This window comes from Anolis sagrei, chromosome 2, assembly GCF_037176765.1.
Source record: "Anolis sagrei isolate rAnoSag1 chromosome 2, rAnoSag1.mat, whole genome shotgun sequence".
NCBI classification, from domain to species: domain Eukaryota; kingdom Metazoa; phylum Chordata; class Lepidosauria; order Squamata; family Dactyloidae; genus Anolis; species Anolis sagrei.
The window spans coordinates 258,129,579-258,151,095 of NC_090022.1; the positions used below are offsets into that span (position 1 = coordinate 258,129,579).

Sequence of the window (21,517 nt, forward strand, 5' to 3'; positions counted from 1 at the left end):
AAGGAAAGCTACAACCCTACACTTCCGGTACTATGTTGAACATCATTCCAATTTTAGCCATAGGCTGGAAAGAGGAGAATGCTGGGACTTCAGCCCTCCTCTCAGGTGGACTTCAATTCACAAACAGCTGGAGGGAGGGCCGAAGTTTGCGCATGCCTGGTGTTGAGGAACCCTCTCCCACTCTTTCCACGCATATGGCTTCCTCGGGAGTCTCACGCTTTGGTCTGGCTCGATCTCTTTGACCTTAAGCGCGCAGTGATGTCACGTGACAGTGCGCGCTAGCGGGGAAAGATCCGCGTGCGGCTCCGCGCGGGGCATGACGGGACGAAGAGGAAGGAGAGCGCCGGGATGTACCAGAGCAGCACGCAGAGGCGGCGCTGGACCTTCCGCTCCGAGGAGGAGCTCACCCGGCGCCGGGCCGATGCCAACCGCAAGTTCCGCTGCAAAGCGGTGTCCAATGGGAAGGTGAGGGTAGGGAGCGGGGTGGTGGATGGCTTGCGTCCACACTGCAGAATGAATGCGGTTTGACACCACTTTGAACTGCCCTGGCTCCATGCTGTGGAATTACTAGACTTGCAGTTAGTTTGCAAGGCCTTGGGCCTTCTCTGCCTCACCAAACTACAATTCCCAGAATCCCATAGCATGGAGCCAGGGCAGTTCAAAGTGGTGTCAATAATAATAATAATATTATTATTATTAATAATAATAATAGGGTTCTGTCTGGACAAATGTGCCACAGTGGCAGTAAAGTAAGTTAAAATTACACACAGCGAGGGTATAGAGATGCGGAACGGACAAACCATAAAGCCTGAAGCCTATCAATATCTGGCCATACTACAATTTATTTCCTATATTTATTTCCTATATTTATACCCCGCTCTACTCCCCCCAAAAGGAGGCTCAGGGCGGCCTAACAAAAGCATCATACGATGCTAGCATCATAAAAACAACCACAGTACAACAACCACCATGTCAGACTACACAGAGAAGCCATTAAAATCCACAAGCATGTGGACAATTTCAACAGAAAGGAGGAAACCATGAAAATGAACAAAATCTGGCTACCAGTCTCTAAAATTGCAACAGCAAAACAGCAGAGAGGAAACCACCAGGCACATCTTAACACCTCTCAACAGAACATTTTCCCAGGCTCAGCCAGGCCTTCAAATGCTAATGAAGGTGGTCAGCTGAAACATTCACACCTAGCTTCAGCAAAGAGCTCTTTTCCCCACCCCAGTCATTCCACAGATATATAAATCCATTTTCCTATTTCCAACAGACGTCACTACCTCTGAGGATGCTTGCCATAGATGCAGGCGAAACGTCAGGAGAAATGCCTCTAGAACATGGCCCTATAGTCCGAAAAAACCTACAAGAACCTAGTGATTCCAGCTATGAAAGCCTTCGACAATACATTAACCACAGTACAATCAGTTGGACAATATAAAGCATTGGCATGTGAAAAATGCCAATGCAAAGAATATGTCCAAAGAGTCAGAAAGGTTTTGAAGAGTAAACTAAATAGCAGAAATGCAGTCAAGGCTATCAACACCTGGGCCATCCCCTTCATTAGATACACTGCTGGAATTGTGAACTGGACAGAAGCAGAGCTGGATGATCTGGACAGAAAAACAAGAAAACTGATGACAATCCACTACTCTTTACACCCGCGGAATGATGTCGACAGACTTTACCTGCCCAGAAAATGAGGAGGCAGAGGGCTTCTGCAAGTGAAACAAATGGTAGAAGAAGAGAAACATGCACTGGCAGATTATTTGAAAGGCAGTGAAGAACCAACATTGATGGAATTCAATAGTAGTAGAATTGCTGGGAACATAAACCTGCAAAGGTAGTGGAAAATGAACACGCAAAAATACTGTGGGACTTTCAAATCCAGACTGACAAAGTTTTGGAACACAATACACCAGACATTACGATTGTGGAAAAGGAAAAAAGTTTGGATTATTGATGTCGCCATACTGGGTGACAGTGGCATTGAGGAAAAACAGGAAAAAATCAACTGTTATCACGACCTCAAAATCAAACTGCAAAGGCTCTGGCATAAGCCAGTACAGGTGGTCCCAGTGGTAATTGGCAAACTGGTCACTGTGCCAAAAGATCTCAGCCGGCATTTGGAAACAATAAACATCGACAAAATCATTATCTGTCAACTACAAAAGGCCAACTTACTTGGATCTGCACACATCATTCAAAAGTATATCACACAGTCCTAGACGTTTGGGAAGTGTTCGACTTGTGATTTCGTGATATGAAATCCAGCATAGAGATTTTGTTTGCTGTGTCATACTGTGCTTTGTGTCAGTAAAATAATAATAATAATAATTAATAATAATTGAGGGAAGTCAATAGTAGTAAACTGCTTAAAGTGCAAAAGTGAAAAGTGAATACCGTAAAAACACAATCCAGAGCAGAAGAAAAAACTGGCAAAAGAAGGCTCTCCATGGACAGTTCCTGGGAAAAATTGAAAGCCTAATAGACAAAGAAAAAACATGGATGTGGCTCACAATTGTAACTTTGAAAAAGGAGACGGAGGGCCTGATCCTGGCAGCCCAAGAACAAGCCATTAGAACCAATGCCATCAAAGCCAGAATTGAAAAGTCAGCAACAGATCCCAAATGTAGACTCTGCAAGGAAGCAGATGAAACAATAGATCACATCCTCAGCTGCTGCAAGAAGATCATGCAGACAGAATACAAGCAGAGGCATAACACCATTGCTCGGGTGATTCATTGGAACTTGTGTCACAAATACTGTCTGCCTGCAACAAAGAAGTGCTGGGATCACAAGTCAGAAAAAGTTACAGAATGAACACGCCAAACTCCTCTGGGACTTCCAAATTCAGGCTGACAGAGTTTTTGGAGCACAGTATTCCTGACCTCACGGTTGTGTTAAAAAACAAAGTATGGATTGTTGATGTTGCAATCCCAGGTGACAGAAGGATTGAAAAGAAACAAGTGGAAAAGCTGACACGATATGAGGATTTAAACATCGAACTGCAAAGACTCTGGCACAAGCCTGTCAAGGTGGTCCCAGTGGTGATCAGCACACTGGGTGCAGTGCCTAAAGACCTTGGCCTGCACTTAAACACAATCGGCGCTGACAAAATTACCATCTGCAGAAGGCCACCTTACTGGGATCTGCATGCAATATTCACACTGAGTTTAGCGAAATGTACTATTTCATTACTGAGTCTACACAATAATTGCAATTCGTTTTAAATGTTTTTAATGCTTAATATTTATATCTCATAAGTAAAGATAAAGGTTTCCCCTTGACATTTTAGACGTGTCTGACTCTAGGGTGGCGGTGCTCATCTCCATTTCTAAGCCAAAGAGCAGCAGTTGTCTGTAGATGTTGTCTGTAGATGCGTCCTAGGTCATGTGGCCAACATGACTGTATAGAGCACCAGTACCTTCCCACAGAAGCGGTACCTACTGGTCCTAACCATGGAACAAAAATTGTATCACATAATGTAATAGGAGTTGTAGTTTGGTGAGTTACCAGCATTGAGGTACTACAGTTCCTATGATTCTATAGCCTTGAACCATTGCAGATATAGGAGTGACAAACTGCATTATTTTTACATGCAGTTTGTTATCATGGATTTTCCTTTTTGTAGTTAATTGAAAGGAACCCATTTTACAGTATAAACTAAACCGTTTCAACTGTCCACATAAACCTAGCTGGGTATAAGCCTTAAGAACGGCTTCAACTGCATAACATAAAATTAAATTTGTCTGGTTTCCCACTTCAACTGGTAATTAACAGACAGTTTTGTTAAACTTCTTCTACATTATTAATGAATAAGTTTAACAAAAGTAGAACAGGTAAGCTCCTTCGTTTTGACTGGTACAGAGTTTGATAGATATCTACCATTGATTCGAACTTGGAGGAATGTGCTATTTCAGAAATTGTGTATCATTGTCAATAGATTCACATGACAGGCTATATCTTGTCTTTTACAAGGTTCAACAGACAGACTCATTTCTTCTTGAGCCTCACGAGGAGTTGGCAATTTGCAAATACTATGAAAAAAGGTTATTGGATTTCTGCTCCGTATTCAAGCCAGTCATGCCAAAATCTGTTGTGGTGAGTTTCTTTTATTGAACCCTCTTTGTATCGCATTAAAAGAAGTAGTATTTCAGTATGGAACAGATATTCTTTTGGTCCTGAGTAAAACCCCCTTGTTATGCCAGCTCCACTTGCTGCCTTTTAGCTTCCGAACACAATTCAAAGTGCTGGTCTTGACCTATAAAACTGTAAATGGTTCTGGCCCAGCTTACCTGACCGAACGTATCTCCCTCCATGAACCCCCAAGGACCTTAAGACCATCTGGAAAGGCCCTGCTCTTGGTCCCACCGCCATCGCAGTCGCACTTGGTGGGAATGAGATCAGATCTGTCTCCTCCCTCATGACTAGAAGAAGCTCAAACCCTGGTTATGGGATCAAGCGTTCGCAGAATAGATGGTTTTAATGGACTTTTTAGCTGACGGCAATGGATTGATTTGGAAGATGATATGAAACGGAAAACTGTTTTAATGTATCTATAATTGTTTTTAATGTAGATTAATTGTATATTATGCTTGTTTTATTGTTTGGCACTGAATGGTGCCTGTTGGTAGCCATCCTGAGTCCCTCTTCGGAGGCAAGGACAGGATAGAAATGCTCCTAATAAATAAATAAATAAATAAATAAATATGTTTTCTCCATTGTCTTTCTAAACATATTCCATCCGATTGAGATGTAAACATGTTTCGTTGATCATACATAGAATGAGCATCTTTCATGACTGTTTCCTGACTTCATCCACTTAGAATTAAGGAACAAGGATGTCTATCCTGTGGCAGGTGGCTGGTTGACTTACAGCTGTTTTGCCTTCTGAGTATTTCCTTTATCATTCTTCTGTACAACAAAATGTCAGGGAGAGTAAGAACATTTCATTCATGTGGCTGAGTTCTGTGGAGGAGGATTTATCTTTGAGTCTAAATGTCTTAAAGACCCCACATCCTTTCTGAATTTTGAAGCTAAGCAATATCAGCTCTGATTAGTGTTTGGACAGGAGACCACCAATGAATGCTAGATGCTGTAAGGTGTATTTCAGAGGAAGTAAGTGGCAAAACCATTTCCTAGTAATTATTCTCTAAGAAAACATGATTAAATGTATAGGTTCGCCGTAACTCAACAGGTGACTTGAAGGTGCATACACAGATAAATTCAATTGGGATAACTGGGTGAAGGAATAATTCCCTGCATACCCAGCCAACGTGGCTACTCCTCAAAGATGCCATTGGCATCTTTGAGGAGTAGCATAACAGCTGTTTATGTAATGAAGCATAAACAGCTGTTTCAAACCAGCAGTGGCCTAATCCATGCCTGCCCTACAGATGTTTAGCTCTTTCAAGATCCGTACCAATAGGAGCAAGGAAGGAGGCGCTAAAACTGCAATGCATGAATTAGTTCTTTTACTATTGAATTCTGCTGTCCTCCATTCCAAGTTTCAGCAGTAATTTTGGAGTGGTATTGAAAGTAATATTTTTAAAACTGCTAGATGAAAGGGAGAGGAGGTTGTATCAAATATTCAAGCCTCTTTGTTTGCAGCGTTTTGTTCGCTACCATGTTTTTGTTCTAGAAGCCTAGAGAGAGTGTGTTGAAGATGATAGCAAAATTAGAGAAATTGACTTGTCATCCAGTTGATCTTTCTCAAAGGTGACTACGTATCAGCTCTGCCAGGTGTAAGCAAGAAGGTCCCATCTACACTGACCACTTGATGCAGTTTCAAACTGGTCCTGAAGAAAATGATTTTTCTGTGCAGATGATATAGTAATTAGCCAGTCTGAGGCTTGGATAGTGATACAAACCACTGAGCACTGGTGCACAGTAAAAACTTTCTTTTTGCATGTTTTGTGGCTGTTTATTGTCGAGCTGCTATAGTTTGAAGCTAGCTTCGAACTGCATTAAATGGTCAGTGTAGATGGGGCCTAAGAAGTGCTTGTGCTTTTCCCTCTTCTCTTGCAGTGATTTCCCTTTTGGCTCTGTTAAACTCTCACTTGCTTCTGAATAAGCATGTGGAAGATTGACCTGTGCATTTTTGTTCCATTGCATTCATGTGGACATATCCTGCATTTCCATTATACCTTCTATATAGGTGCTATTCTCTGCTATCTTGTGAATAATGAATTCTCTGGCTTCATTTTTATTTCAGGGATCAGCCTGCATGTACTTCAAACGTTTTTACCTCAATAACTCAGTGATGGAGTATCACCCGCGTATAATTATGTGAGTAAATGATACACTTTGTGTGTTAGTTTGAACTTTTATTAGTAGCCTGTCAGATGTAAGTGCTAATGATACTGAAGAATCAGAATTGATCTTTATATGAGAGGATAACAGATTTTCAGACATGTTCTTATAAGATCATGCAGTCTTCCAGGTGATGTTCGATTTCAACCCCCAACAACCATGGCCAGAAAGGCCAGTGCTGAGCAATGCTGGAAATTGCAGTCCAATAGCATTTGGAGAACTGCATGATTTCTATTTCTAGGTTAGGATTTTAAAGTCAGAATGTTTCATATACAATGTGTGATTACATTTCTTGTAATTAGATGTGTTTGCTGTTTGTTTTAAAGGTTGACATGTGCATTCTTGGCATGTAAAGTAGATGAATTCAATGTGTCTAGTGCACAGTTTGTTAATAACCTTCGTGAAACCCCAGTGGGACAGGAAAAGGCTCTTGAACAGATCCTAGAATATGAATTGCTACTTATTCAGGAACTCAACTTCCATCTCATAGTGCACAACCCTTACAGACCATTTGAAGGCTTCTTGATTGATCTGAAGGTAACAATTTTTGATTACTGAAGAAATTCATCTTAAATTACAAGAGCTGTTGTACAATATTAAACCTTGAACAGTATAAAGAACACTGGCAATATATTGCTTTCAGTAGTGAAGACAAAATGTCCCAACTGCTTTTGTCTGGGAAAAATTGGTAAGAACATTTTACCTATTCTGCAAGTGATTTTTTTTGCCATTGGGACAGGTAGTTGACTACTTAATAGGATTTAGTAGTTCCAACACAGCTCTTCTTATGATACTTACTTATCAACTTGACAATTAAAATACAATGTTCAGTCAAATTTTCTGAGTAAAATTATTTTTGTATGCTTTGATACTTAAGCTTATGCTGTTTGTCCATTCATTGAGGCCACATTTAGTACCTAAAATTTGTCTTGCTTTGGGTGTCGTTCAAAAATGGTTCCCCCCAGTTACCTTTTCAATATATAGAAAAAAATTATACAGTATTTAATATGCAGCAGATACCAGACATACATTTCAGTGACAAAATGACAGCTGATGAATTAGCGTGTCGACAGCTTAGCACAGAACTGGCTTTATTCCCTTCTTGGCGGACAGGAGGCTTGCTTAGCTGTTTTGATCATCCTGGGCAATTAGTCATTCATGCAGACAAGCTTACTTCATGAACGTGTTTTTTCTAGCAACATCTCGAAGAATGAAGCATGGGTTATGTGTGGCATTGGGAGGATATAAAAAAGATACTGTATTTCTTACATCCAATACTGTCTGTATCCCAAAGCTCTCTGTGATATTCAAAGCTGGAGAGGGCAACTATAGAGGTCATTTTTGACCCTAGCATCCCACCCTAATGGGTCACATTGGAATGCATTCATGGAATTGTTTCACTTTTGGTCAATTTTCAATTAATTTTTTTATGGGGGAAGGATTAAGATTTTGTAAGTATGCCAGGGAGCTGTGGGGGCAAAGCTACCACATTTGGGGTGTGTGTGTGTCTGTTTGAGACAAAAGATCATCCACAATTTTTTGTGGGGAATTTCAGGACCTTGGGTTAGGACTCAAAATCATATGACCTTAGGGTCATATATAGCCCAAAGTGTGCATTCAGTGTACATCACTGCTAAATTTTGTGTGTGGTAAAAGTTCTGGCAAAAACATTGCAGATACAAGGGATTGGCAAAAAGCTGCATGTCTGTTTTTGCCATGACCAACTTCTTTGTAAAAGATCTGCAGTTTTTTGTGAGAATGTAGAAGACTGTGTGTAGTTTGACCCTGAATTTAGGATAAATTATACAATTGTGCTGGCTTGTTAAAAGTTTTGGTGCTATGGATACCTTGTGAGACTGTGAGTTAGAGGACTTAGGAGGGAAATCTCCTTTTTAATACTCCCTTTGAGCCTTCATCCTGAAACATTTTAGCCTGCATCTTTTTTAGAAAAATAATATTCACTTGAAATTTGTCTTATATATGAAAATGAAGTGCTGTGAATGTGCGCTAGGCAAAACTATGGTTAGTTGGACCTGTCATTGGTTAAGCAAGTGAACCCAGAGGGTGCTCACCAGTGCTTTCTCTTCATCCTGGAAAAAGTGATGAGTGGAGTGCCGCAAGGTTCTGTCCTGGGCCTGGTTCTGTTCAACATCTTTATTAATGACTTAGATGAAAGGTTAAAAGAAGGGATCATCAAGTTTGCAGACGGCACCAAATTGGGGATAGCAAATGCTCCAGAAGACAGGAGCAGAATTCAAAATGATCTCAAAAAATTAGAGAGTTGGGCCAAAACTAGCAAAATGAAGTTCAACAGAGACAAATGCAAGATACTCCACTTAGGCAGGAAAAAAATGAAATACAAAGATAAAGAATTAGGAATGTCTGGCTCAATAGCAGTAAGTGTGAAAAAGTTAATCATGACCCAACAATGTCATGTGGCAGCTAAAAAGGCCAATGCGCTTTTTGCCTGCGTAAATAGGAATACAGTGTCTAGATTCAGGGAAGTCATGCTACCCCTCTATTCCGCCTTGGCCAGACCACACCTGGAATACTGTGTCCAATTCTGGGCATCTCAATTGAAGGGAGATGTTGACAAGCTGGAATGTGTTCAGAGGAGATTGAAATTATTAAGAGCTGGAGAACAAACCCTGTGAGGAGTGACTTAAAAAACTAGGCATGTTAACCAGAAGAAGAGAAGACTGAGAAGAGACATGATAGCCTTGTATAAATATGTGATGGGAAGTCATAGGAAGGAGGGAGCAGGCTTGTTTTCTGCTGCCCAGGAGACTAGGACACGGAACAATGGCTTCAAACTACAGGAAAAAAGTTTCCACCTGAACATTAGGAAGAACTTCCTAACAGTGAGAGCTGTTCAGCAGTGAAACTCTCCGGGGAGTGTGGTGGAGGCTCCTTCTTTGGAGGCTTTTTAACAGTGGTTGAATGCTACCTGTCGGGAGTGGTTTGAATGCAATTTTCCTGCTTCTTGGATGTCCCACGAGGTCTCTTCCAATTCTTATGATTTTATGATGCTAATGGAGTAACATGTGGATGCTTATTTTTCTAGACACGTTATTCGTCGCTTGAGAATCCTGAGACATTGAGGAAGACGGCAGATGATTTTCTTAATCGAGCAGCTTTGACAGATGCTTGCCTCCTATATACACCCTCTCAGATAGCGCTTACTGCCATCTTGTCCAGTGCTTCTAGGGCAGGAATTAATATGGAAAGGTAGATAATATTCTGAACATTTAAGATACAACAATGAAATGAATTAGTCATTTTGTACATTTTTGTCTGTATTTTTTATTATTCAGAAATAAGCCACATAGATTGATACCTGAATGAACTGCCTGAAAAGCTGTTTATTTTGGAGGATAACATTGTGGCTACTCCCCATGATAGCTATGTATCTTCATTATGAGAGAGTAGACCTGGATAGTAGCTGTAGGATAACCTGAAGGGGAGGATAATATTTGCTCTCCTGACTGATTTTTGAACTTTCCACTCAGATCCAATTGGTGTCTATAGGAACAGGATGTGGGCGTGTCTCTTGCTTTGATCCAGAACTGTTTTAAAATCATATATAGCACAACTTCCTGGAAAAGAATAATTGCATTGACAACACTATGTAACAAAATTTGAAAATTTTTCTGTTCCTGGTTTGAAAGTGTTATTTCCTGTTTAATTGTGTGGTACTTACTTTGAAGGTAGTTATTACACTCCAGAAATTTCATTTTTGTGGCTGAGGATAATACTATTATCTCCTTCAGTAATTTTCCTTAATGAAAATATGCCATTTTTAACCTTTCAATGTGCAGAGCATAAAAACGTTTTTGCAGTTTAATAAACGTTTTCCATGTTTTTATAATAGAACCAATTAAAAAATGACATTTATAACCCAAGAAAAAAATTGTGTTACATGGTGTAATCAAAATTGTGGAAATTTTGAAAGTACACTCTTGGGTTTTGTTCTGCCATACTTCAGATATAGTTAGTAAAATGATTATTTCTGCATCTCCTATTTTTTCATTTTATACTTTCAAAATAATCAGAATATTTCTATTATTATTAATTGATTATTTTTTATCCTGCTTTTCTCCCACGGATGGGATTCAAAGTGGTGAACAAATGGTAAAAAATAAAAACTACATGATCCAAGAACACAACATCATCCCCCAGCCCAAGCAATAAACCAACACATTGCATAAGCACAATTACATAAACCATATAAAATAATCATAAAAATAACAACATTTGTTATTTATCAGCACTTCTACGTTACTACTTCTTGTGAAGATTGCTATTATGTTGCTTTGGGGATCCTATAGTTGATTGCTTGAAGGTGTTGTTCTTTTGGAAATGTAAAATATTACTGCAGAGTTCAAACTGGCTTTAGTTTAATTGTAAGATGTTTCTTTGCTGCTTCTTAGAAAGGGAGAGGTAATGAGAGTTTAAATATTATTCAGAAACTGTTCTATCGCCTAACATGAAACACTAGCTTAAATGTAATTGTCTTTACAGGATGTATGTTAATTTAAATGTACTTCATAGCTTTTGTTTGCTTCTCTGTGCATCCAAACAGTGGTGTTGGGATCTAATTTTCACAATCTTTTGACAGTTATTTGTCAGAAAGCCTAATGCTGAAAGAGAACAAAGCTTCCTTCACCCAATTGCTGGATGGAATGAAATGTAAGTAAAGATGTTAAGAATGAGGCAATATGTATAGATTTATGCTATGCATTTTTGAAGGAAAGAGGCTTTGCAAAAGACTTGATAGCCATTTGAAAGATAATCGAGGCTTTTGTCTGTTTGTTTGTTTGTGGATGATCACTAGAACATATGTTGCAACTAACTTGTACCCAGCTGATGATAAAAGGATTCTTAGTGGGTGTCATTTGTGTCTCCTACACCCCTGTGTCAGGGGCATGAAGTGACAAGAGAAAAAAAAGACATCTAAGTGCAATTATATTCACTTCGTAGTAAAGTGGCTTTAAGCCTGATAAATATCAATTGCTATACTACTAAGACATTTTATTGTGTAAGCATGTTTACAGTTAGTGGAAACTACAGAAATGATTGGGAGAAAGTAGCAAGTTTATCTCTTTCAACTAAATAACATCCGCTTAATAACCCTTAGATCTTTTGGGGTTGCATCTTAGTCATAGTCCAAAAGAATAAGAAGGCTTGAAGTCTGAAGTTGTTTTATCAGACAAAACTGAAACAAGAAACATTACTGCAAAAGCTAATGGGTTAGTGTTATCTTTTTAGAAATCTTATTTCTAAGACTAGGGCTAGCCTTGAACAGTTCTCGTGAAAAAGAAGGTTAGAAGCAAAATGTCAGGTGTGCAGTGATCTCTTTTTTTGGGAAGAGAGTTAAGATGTTTTTATTCTGGCACGTATTTGTGACAACCAAGCATTTTAAAACTTCAGGCAACAAAACAGTTCTGTTTCATGCAGTTAAATTATTTTGCTGTTGTCTTGCATTTTAGTCTTTTTTTTCCCCTGTGTGCCTTTATTGTGTTGTAAAAGTGCCATAAACCACTCCGAGGATTTAATTGAAGCTTGTTGGTTAAATCTTTGAAAAATAAAGTATTAAGAGAATATTGGAACAAGTCCTAAAAAGAAGTTACTGTGGATCTTTAATTTCATTTGCCAGATCACCCCTATTTTAAGTTATTGTAGATGTTGATTCTCATTTTTCACATTGTCCCTGAGCAGTATTCCTAGTGTTTTTATTCTGGGTCTTGTTCACAAAAGGTTCTTTATCTAGTGAAGACTTCCATTGTCAGAATGGGAAGGAAGGCTATTTCTACTGTACTGCTATACCACGTGTATCAAACGCAAGGACTATGGACCAAATCTGGCCCTCCATGTCATTTTATATGCCCTTCCAGATGCTGGACTACAACTCTTGTATTCCTCACCATTAGACATGATTAGAGTTGATGGGAGTGTGATACAGTCTGGAAGGCTACAGTTTATTCTGTTTAGTCAGGATAGTAGGGTTTGAATTTTGATAAGAGGCTTGTGGATATGATGCCTGACTTCAAAATGTCCTTTAACCTCTCCTCAACCTCAGTCAGTGCTGTTGGATTGCAATTCCCATTATCCCCCAGTCAGCATGGCAAATAATCAAAAGTGGGAGTTGACAATTGAGAACACCTGAAGATCTAATTAGGTAAAAACTACAGAGACCGATTACTATGTGTGTGTGTCTCTCACACACAGATACACACTCACGGCCCTCTGTATCCACAAATTCTGTGATAATGGATTCAACGGCTGAGGCGACTATTAGGCTACTGGCGGATCCATTTTAGCAGTTTTCCTTCGACCAATCTGGCTTCTTTAGCTTGGTCGGATGGCTGTAACAGCAAGGGCCCGGCTGTCACGGTTTCCTGCCTGTATTGGGACCACATGGCAGCTGATCACATCTCCTTCCGTTTTCAGGAGCACGCCATGTGCAGAGATGTTGCTGCAAGCTCCTCCTTGCATAAGGTTTTCCTGTGAGCCCTCCTGCTATAATAAATAAACCTTATTTATATACCGCCCTATCTCTCCTAGGGGACTCAGAACATTTCCACATATGCAAAATAATTCAAAAACATACAATATAAAACAAAAAAACATAGGCATAAACTGTTAACACAACACACACATTAAAGCCAGTTGGAATAGAAGAACGCCGTGACATGTCTTACGCAAGCTGTGTCTGCTTCCTCATCCTTGTTTCTAAAACCCAGACTCCCTTGAAGGGAATAAAGGAAAAGGTCCCAGGAACGGAAAGGAGAGCTTCATAAGTTCCCCATTACCACCGATGAGCCAGATATAGCCATATTTTTTGGCTTAGGACAAAAACCGGCTATCCAGCCCGTTTTTGGGAGATGAATAAAAATGGATACGGGGGTTTACTGGAATCTGGCCAGCAGAAATGCACAAGCCTAGGGACTATAAGGCTGATGTGGTGCTTCATAAAAATGGGTTTAGCACCCCTGTGCTGTACATCCCAGTCTCTGTCTGTATATTTCCACAGTGTGCCAGGGACTGGTACCATATTTGTGCTCAATGGCCCAAAACATATGCTTCCCAAAAAACCTGCCAAGAACCAACATCCAGTGGCACTGGCTGTGGGGCCACCACTTTGAATAGCACAGTTTTTGATTAAGTGATGCCTCAATTTGTGAAGCAAGGTAAGTTTTTAAATAAGTACACTAAAATAAAACTTGGAGGCTCTCTAGAGCACCATAGGGAGACAAAAGAGTGATCCACCCTCCCTCTTCTCCACCCTTAAACGTATTGGAGCCTGGAACCCGTGGGCTTGGGCACACAGAAATGTCAAAACAGATGTACTCGGTTATTCAGTAGACTTGTGCTTAGTAGGCTGTCCTTGATACTTCTTTTATGCTTTCATCAAAGACAACACAGACTTCAGTTGATTTATATTCTGAAGGCTTGATATGCAAAATGTGCCTGTGCCTCTGACAGTTTTCTTGGGACAGTATTGCTAACTCTGCATTATCTATTAGCCTCAAGGAAATAAAAAAAAAACATAATGTGAACAACTAGTTCAGTATAGTTCTTCACTTCATACTTGCACTGTGTCTTGACATTATTTATAATAAATCCTCTGATGTAAGATGACAGCTGAGAGTCTTACAAATGTAATCTTAGGGTGAAGGGTGTTACATGGCAAATTTTAAACCAAGACTTTGTCTGTGGAACTATTTGAACAAAGTTAGAGCAGTACTAAGTTGATTAATGTTTGTTCTGATAAGAAGGCTTGCTTTTAATTTGATAGAAAACCTATTAAGTGTTCATATGGTGCTGTGACGTTTTTGAGATTTGAGATATATAGACTTGGTTCTGCTTTTTAAAAGACCATTTTCCACATGTAGACAAGGGCCTTCACTCACCTCCTAGAAGGCTTTCTTTTCTCGGCCTTTTGTTCTACTCTCTGCTCTTTGTGTGCACTGTAGGTAATTATGTGTACATTGTAGGTAAGAATGTTTTGCTAAAAGGAAACAGTCAAGAGAGGTTCTCTTCTCAACTAGCAATAGTATCTAGGGAAGGTTACAGCTGTCCCAGTATAATGTAGTTCAGCCTTCTCCACCATGATGTTCTTAACATATAGTGAACAAAGCATCAGGGTTCCTCATCATTACTAGTACATGTTTTGGTTTTGGGGAGTCAAGGCCCAAAACATCTGAAGGGCACACTAGTTTGTGTATGACTGATACCATTCAACAAAAGCAGCTTTGTTTGCAGCAATTACAGTTCTTTGATTTTTGATAATTTTACCTAACTTACACTTTGCCTCCTACTGTACCAAGGGCCAAATCTGTGTAATTGGGTGAGTTGATTGTTGAAAAATAAAGTTATATAATTAATCTAGAGGTCTTGAGTATGAGGGTAGGAGTGGAATCAGGAGATTGCAAAGGAGAATACTGAATAGCATTAGTTCTCTTGGGAATACTTTAATGTGTCTGATAATGAATTCACTTCAAAATATTTTCAGTTGTTAATTTGGTCATGTTTTGTTGCTTCTGTGTAGGCATGAAACATCTGGTAAAAAAACACGAGCTACCACATCCAGACAAAATCCCTGCTTTAAAACAGAAGCTAGAGAAATGTCATAGTCCAGAACTTGCCCTTAATACAAATACGTAAGTAGCAGTGTAAAGTTACATGCTAAATTCCTCATCCTTTATGGGTATTACTTTAAGCACATTGTAATATTTTTAATACAGTTGCTCCTTTTAAATCTCTCAATCAATTGTTTTAGTTGTATTGCAAGATGCCTTGATTCCCATATGGGAGAAAAACAGAACATGAAATGCACAAATAAATAAATAAATAAATAAATAAATCTTTTTCATATGCAAACCTTAATTAACCGATGCAGGTCTATCCTAGCTTCTTAAGATGCTACAAGATGATTTAGTAAAATATTTAGCAAAAAATACTTGCCAGAATCCCGTTTGGCCTGATATATTACATATCCTTGTGTTTACCTAATTATATATCAGAGACACTAAGAAATCCAGTTACTGAATTGCAAAGATGTGTAACAGGATACCAGCAGGAATGCCCGGTGCACATTGGTGCTCAGTGACGCCAATGTGATGCACATTGGTCTTTTTGTGCATCACTCTGATATATCAGGCATTAGTGCATATTGGTTATTTTGCCGGTTCTGCTACATTGTAACATAACAGCAGTATTCTGCTGAATATAAACATTACAGAATTCTACATTTCTAATTCCCGCAAACTTAAGTCCATTCCATTTATGAATATGCAGTGCTCTGACCAGCCTTCATTATCAGCGGTTTTAAAGAGCTTGTAGTGTTGCATTTTATATTGTAAATTCACTAAAATGCCAGTGAATCTTTATTGGGTGATTGGATTTGTTCTAGTTCCTTTAATATAAAATGTAACTGACGAAAGAAATGGGGTTCTTGAGCAAGAATGTCCTTTCTAACGTTGTATTTTGTGACTCGTTAGAAAGAAGAGGAAAGGCTATGAAGACGATGAATATGTTGCAAAGAAATCTAAAATGGAGGAGGTTGGTAGATTTCTATACATTTTTAAAATTGAAAAATATCTCACCTAATTAAAGAAATCTTAGTTGACAAATTGATGGCCTATTTTATCAGATCTGCATAAATTTACATCTAGAATAGTTCTCAAGCAAACAGCAAATTCTTTTCTTTTAGATGATTCTTGGTGTGTCACAGCAGGCAGCGTCTTGGAAGTTGCCTTTCTTCCTTTTTCTTGTTGGGAGTGGAAATGCCAATTAATTGGAGACATCTTCTTAGACAATCAAAATATTTTCCCAAAAATATAACTTACAATAAATCCTAAGACAGGTTGGCTTTCTTTGTTTCACAAGCTTATGCACACTTTTAAAATAATCAGATCACTCTGTTTAGGCAGCAAATTAAGGTTTAGCATGATTTGTGGAAGTTACTGCTTGAGTTACTTAAAGATACTCATTTTATGTACTGAAAGAAATTATCTCTTCCTATTTTTCCTCTAAAAAAGGAATTGCCCCAAACAGCTTAGAAATGCACACAAGTAACTAGAAGATCTTTAACAAGACAAAAGCAGCAACAAAAACACAAAGAATTAATGCTAACCAATACCACGTGTTTAAAAAATAGGATTTGTCTACTTGTAAATCTCGTAAATGTACACATCATCAGTTCATTTTTTCCTCTTTACTTCTTTCCCTTTTTAGCATAAACATTCTTTTAACATTTCTTCTTTAAAGCCTCAGCAATAGAAATATTTTAGTTTACATGGGGGGAAAAGTAGAAGTTGATCTTTAAAAAATAATAATGTACAGTTTGAATCCCATGAAATATAAAATTGCACTTCTGCACTTCTTAAGAGTCCTATCACACACATTTAGGTTATGGATGGTATATGCCAAAAGCCGTAAAATGTTGAAAGACCTGGACAAAGCAAACCACAGACTAGCATCTCTACTGAGATGCGGTTAGTATATTCACATCAAATCTCTGAAAGATAAAGATGAATGATAATATTGTTTCATGTTAGCTTGAAGCAGTTTTTTGTGCTCTCAAATGTACATCTTTCCAGTTCAAGCTCAAACTGATCTATTTTAGGTGGAAAATGTTTACAGTAGAACTTGAAACATTAAATGTGAAGGCAGTTAATGAAGTTTCACTTTAAGACAACATTTTCTGCTTCAGATGGCTGTCATTTTGTTTCCCATCTGTGACTTTGGCTCACTGAGATATTTCTACAGAGCTAAATTACTTATTCACCCAGGTCCAGACCTGTTATTTATTCTGAGGAATCGGTTTGCTTAACATTTGGTCTCAGTATTTTTTATTATATTAATAATTTTAAGCTTTGCGTGATGTGTACTGTCTGAGCCTAAATAACTGCTGAAGGCAGAACACTAACATTGTATTGTCAAAGGCTTTCATGGCTGGAATCACTATATTTCCAATGCCCTTCCCCATCTTTCCTGTAATCTGCATACTGGAATATTTCAGTTGTCTCTGAAAGCCATACATTCCTACTTTCCTATTTTGGTTCATAAATGGGAAAGTAGGAATTGGTGTTAGCCTAGTCACAGCTATGAATTGGGTATCTCTGGGACTTTTTCAGTTAGAACAGCAGTCTATGTATTATGTATGCAAAACCTATTTATACTATATTCCAAGTTGAGCAACTGGAAACCTTTCCAGGGTAATTTAAACTGAACTGAAACCAGAATGACAGATTTGGTGCCTGTCTGGTTTCTTTTACAACAGAAGATTAAATTCTTGTTTCTCTTTTTAGGATGAATGGACAGATGATGACTTGATTGACTGATTATCCACGGAGATGTAATCCTGAATATTTAACAGACTCTGAAGTCAGGGGAAAAGTTGCACAGCTCTCTGCTTGCAGAGAAATAAAATACCACTAATGTTAAAAAAAGTTTTACAAAATAACTGGAATACTTCAATGTACTTGGTAAAGAGGTTGATTTTCCTTTTTATGAACTTCAGATGAAACATTTTCTACGGAGTCCACTGTAAACATTACATGTTGCTAATGGATTTTTGTAATTATTTAGATGACATTCAGAAATGTTTTACTGTTGCCATTTTTTTACTTCAAAATTTGAGCTAAGGGGACCCCATTTGGGATCAGGACCCACAATTTAAGTAGTAGTCTGGACCAAGATATTTTTGCAAATCTCTTAGCAACACAGCAGAGGCTGCAGTAAATCTTAATGAATGTAGATTCCACCATTAATGGCCAAGATGAAAGGGAACATCAGGGTTAGAAAAGGAGAAAATTCCCACCTAAGAGACCAAGTGGGAAAAGATGGAAGTGTGGCCTTGAATTCCCCAGAATATCATTCCTGATCATTAAACCAACCTTAGTTTGGAAAGGGATTTTTGTTTCTGTTGTGAATGCTCCAACCCTGCTAATGCTCGGGATCACCAAGAGCCAGCCTAAATATCTCTGCTCAAGGCAGGGCCAAGAATGAAAAGATTTATTTTCTTTCTCACTTTGGCAGTAGTACATTCCTTTTGCCTTGTCTTGCACAAGAGAGTGAAGCTTTCATTTGGGGTCCAGCCTGCCATTGACAAAGAAATACACTCAACAGTCAAGCTCAACAGCCAACTGGCTAGGAGGTGCCTTGGCTGAGAGATGGACAGAAAACAGATAAATGCCTGTTTCGGATGCATCAGCTCCTGCTTCCATACACAATGGTCAGAGATAAAAAGCTGAGTGAAATCATTTGGCTTTTCTTCTTCCCATTCCTGCTCTAATAAAATTGTCCATGATGCAGCGTATTTGTGACAGTTGTAGTGAAATCTTCAGTTGACACATACACTTCCAAGTTTGCCTGTGTGGAGGCACCTTAGTGGCAGTGAAAGTTGCTTCTTTTTTATTCCAGGGTATCTTTTTTTTTTTTTTAGATTTTTTTATTGGAAAAAAACCATCTAGCTCCTTAGACTGGGGGAAGGAAAGTTTGGACTTCCAGACATTGGATTGCAACTTCCACCGTCCCTATGCCAGTGGTAAGGAATGATGACACTTGCAACTAATAGGTGAAAATCCACAAGAATAGTGGAAATATACATATGCTCAAAATAAGATAGAATAAGAGCTGTAGATGAACATTGTTGAGATTTAACACTGAAAATACGCATATTTGAGCAATGGATATCAAATAGGATATATATTGGGGTGATAATATGTGTGCCTTGTTTCAGCAAACATTTTCAAGTTAAACTACTGTAAAACAAATATGCAGCTTTCCCCCCCCTTTTTCTCTCTTTTTAAAATTCCTTTTCTATGATATTTTATGATATATTTTAACAGAAAATTGCAATAAAGAATATCTAAAAAAAAACCAAATATGCAGCTTTAAAATTTAGATTTCTCACAATCAAACATTTTTGCATTACGTTATGAGATAAATATGGACAGAACCATCACTATGTCAATAGGATGGGGCATTTTTGGCATGCAGCCAGAGAACAGTTGGCTTTTTCAGCTAGCCAAATGAATCAAAATACCATTATATTTCTAATCATAGCTAGTAAATTGAACTTTCAACCTGGTTAGATGTTCTTGCAAGTTGGGGTAGAATGCCCCATAAAAAAAAAGCCCCATGAATTTAGAAGGGGCACTAAAGGGAGAACTCCGTTTCAAATCTTTGCTTATGAAAGATATCTGAGATGGTAAGTGTTCTAGTATGAAAATAACTGGATATGCTTCTTTGCCACAGAGGAAGAGGGATTCCTCTGTTGCTTTCCTTAGGACCAACTGCCATTAATCCTGCAAGGGCCATCAACTTCTCTTTTTAACTTTCTGTCTACCACTACACTCCATTATTGTCTTTTATTCATTTCAGGACATAGACAGCAAAAGTGTAGATGCTACCACTTGATGTTGTGAACTACTTTCCCCCATCCTGACTAAATGGGTATTAGGAAATATATTTGAAAGCTCTATATCTGAATGCTGACGCTGCTTGCAGTATTTTGGACAAAACAGTATTTTTTCCAAAATAAAGATAACATGACATTATTTGCAGAGAAAAGGCATGACTATCCAGTCCCCAAATCCTGTCAACTGCAGCCTATGAAGAGTGAACACACTGTGGTTACAGTACACTGCAGATCTAGTTAGTGGCTTTTTTTGCCTTGTTGCAAACTTTGGCCTCTAGTGGATGTTGCCAGAGCATTTCACTGGTGCAGCAGTTCACAACTTATAGGTGAAATAGTTAAAACATAATTACAGTGATTGGAATAGTAACCCAATCTGAACAGGGTTTCTGTTCACAGGAACTTTTTAACTACATACAGTCAAAACCCTTTAGATTTTTGTGCTCAGAGTAGAAATGTTTATTTCTTGGTACTACAAAAACATGTCAGACAGGGCTTAATGTAGTACTGATGTACATACATAGATCAGTAGCACATATATTAAGGGCAGATAGTCATCCCTTAATTAATTTTTTGAGTTACTTAGGATTGTCTGTACTCAGTTAGCTTTTTATACAGGAAATCGTCAGATTGTGGGAAAATTGGTTGATGTAGTCCTTCAGAACTATCCAAATAGCCAACAGATTTAATTTTTACAGAAGACTGGTTTCTCTTCTAGGGAAGAAATAAACAGCCTAGTATTTGGCACTTCTACACAGTATCTACCTCTAGCTGACCAGAGGCAGAGCAGGCCCAGAGTAGATCAATATCCTAACGTGCAAAAGAAAAAAAAATGCAGGCCAAGAATAGTCGTCCTCCAATAATGATCTGCATTCACCCCATCCTCCTCCGGAATGAAATTGTGAGGCAACAGGCAAGAAAGGAGTTATGCTATAAAAGTGTTTAATGAACGCATGCATGCCTGATACAATAATCAATAAACTTAATATGAATTCAAATTATTTACCGTTGTAAACATTTTACAAAAAGCACTGTGATTTATCTGAACATACAGTCTTTGATGGAAAAAAAATCAAAACAATATGTGGCACCATTTTTGTTTAAAAAGCTGACAAAACCCAATCTGCATATTCTTTCAGCACAACTCTAAACAAGAGAAATCAAATGGTATAAAAAGTGTACAGCAAAGATTTCCTATCAAATTCTGGAAGCTGTAAATATATTTCAAGGTAGCAGAACAGTCCTAATACAGTTGTAACTGATCGAATTACAGTAAAGTGTGTTCTATCCAGTTATACTTTGCTGTCAAAACACTTCCTTGGCAATTGGCTGTATTTTTCCCCAAAAGACAGCAAGACTTTGGCAATTGGAGGTGTTGAAACAAATCGAAAGTTCAAGAGACAGTCACAGCATCTTCTTTGTGGAAGGTGAAGTACACCAAGGCTCAGAGAGGTTGTGAAAACTGGTTCCAAGTGGAAGAAAGTGCAAGTGTCCTGCACAGATAGCTTAAAGCTGCTGGTATGTTCAGTCACCAACAGGATCTTTGTTTTTGTTTTTGTGTTTTGCATAGTTCACACATCACTGGAAACGTGAAATGTGTGTTCTATTTTTGGCAAGAGCAAAGAATAAGTGATATTGTGAAAGTTGTTGTATTGAACATGCTGGATCAAGCAGAAAGCTGCTACCTGATGCTGTTAGACACAGAATACTGATTTTGCTTTTGTTGAAGAAGTTCTGTAATTGCCAGCAGCTTTTTCAACACATGCTGTT

General features: G+C 38.4%; 2 protein-coding genes across 2 annotated transcripts in view; one reads left to right on the forward strand and one right to left on the reverse strand.

Moving 5' to 3' along the window:
* Nucleotides 1-266: 266 nt before the first annotated feature.
* On the forward strand, nucleotides 267-20,748 carry CCNH (cyclin H). The gene is made up of 9 exons (XM_060761748.2): nucleotides 267-465; nucleotides 3,988-4,110; nucleotides 6,224-6,297; nucleotides 6,648-6,858; nucleotides 9,386-9,549; nucleotides 10,940-11,010; nucleotides 14,873-14,984; nucleotides 15,825-15,885; nucleotides 17,637-20,748. Exons 1-9 carry the CDS (start codon nucleotides 349-351, stop codon nucleotides 17,667-17,669), a joined length of 966 nt encoding a protein of 321 aa, XP_060617731.2. The 5' UTR covers nucleotides 267-348; the 3' UTR covers nucleotides 17,670-20,748.
* RASA1 (RAS p21 protein activator 1) overlaps nucleotides 20,673-21,517 on the reverse strand; it is a 53,047-nt gene continuing 52,202 nt past the window's right edge. Inside the window, exon 25 of the mRNA XM_060761747.2 lies at nucleotides 20,673-21,512. Within this exon, the coding sequence (XP_060617730.2) occupies nucleotides 21,429-21,512 (84 nt within the window). The 3' untranslated portion in view covers nucleotides 20,673-21,428. The remainder of the gene's footprint in view (nucleotides 21,513-21,517) is intronic.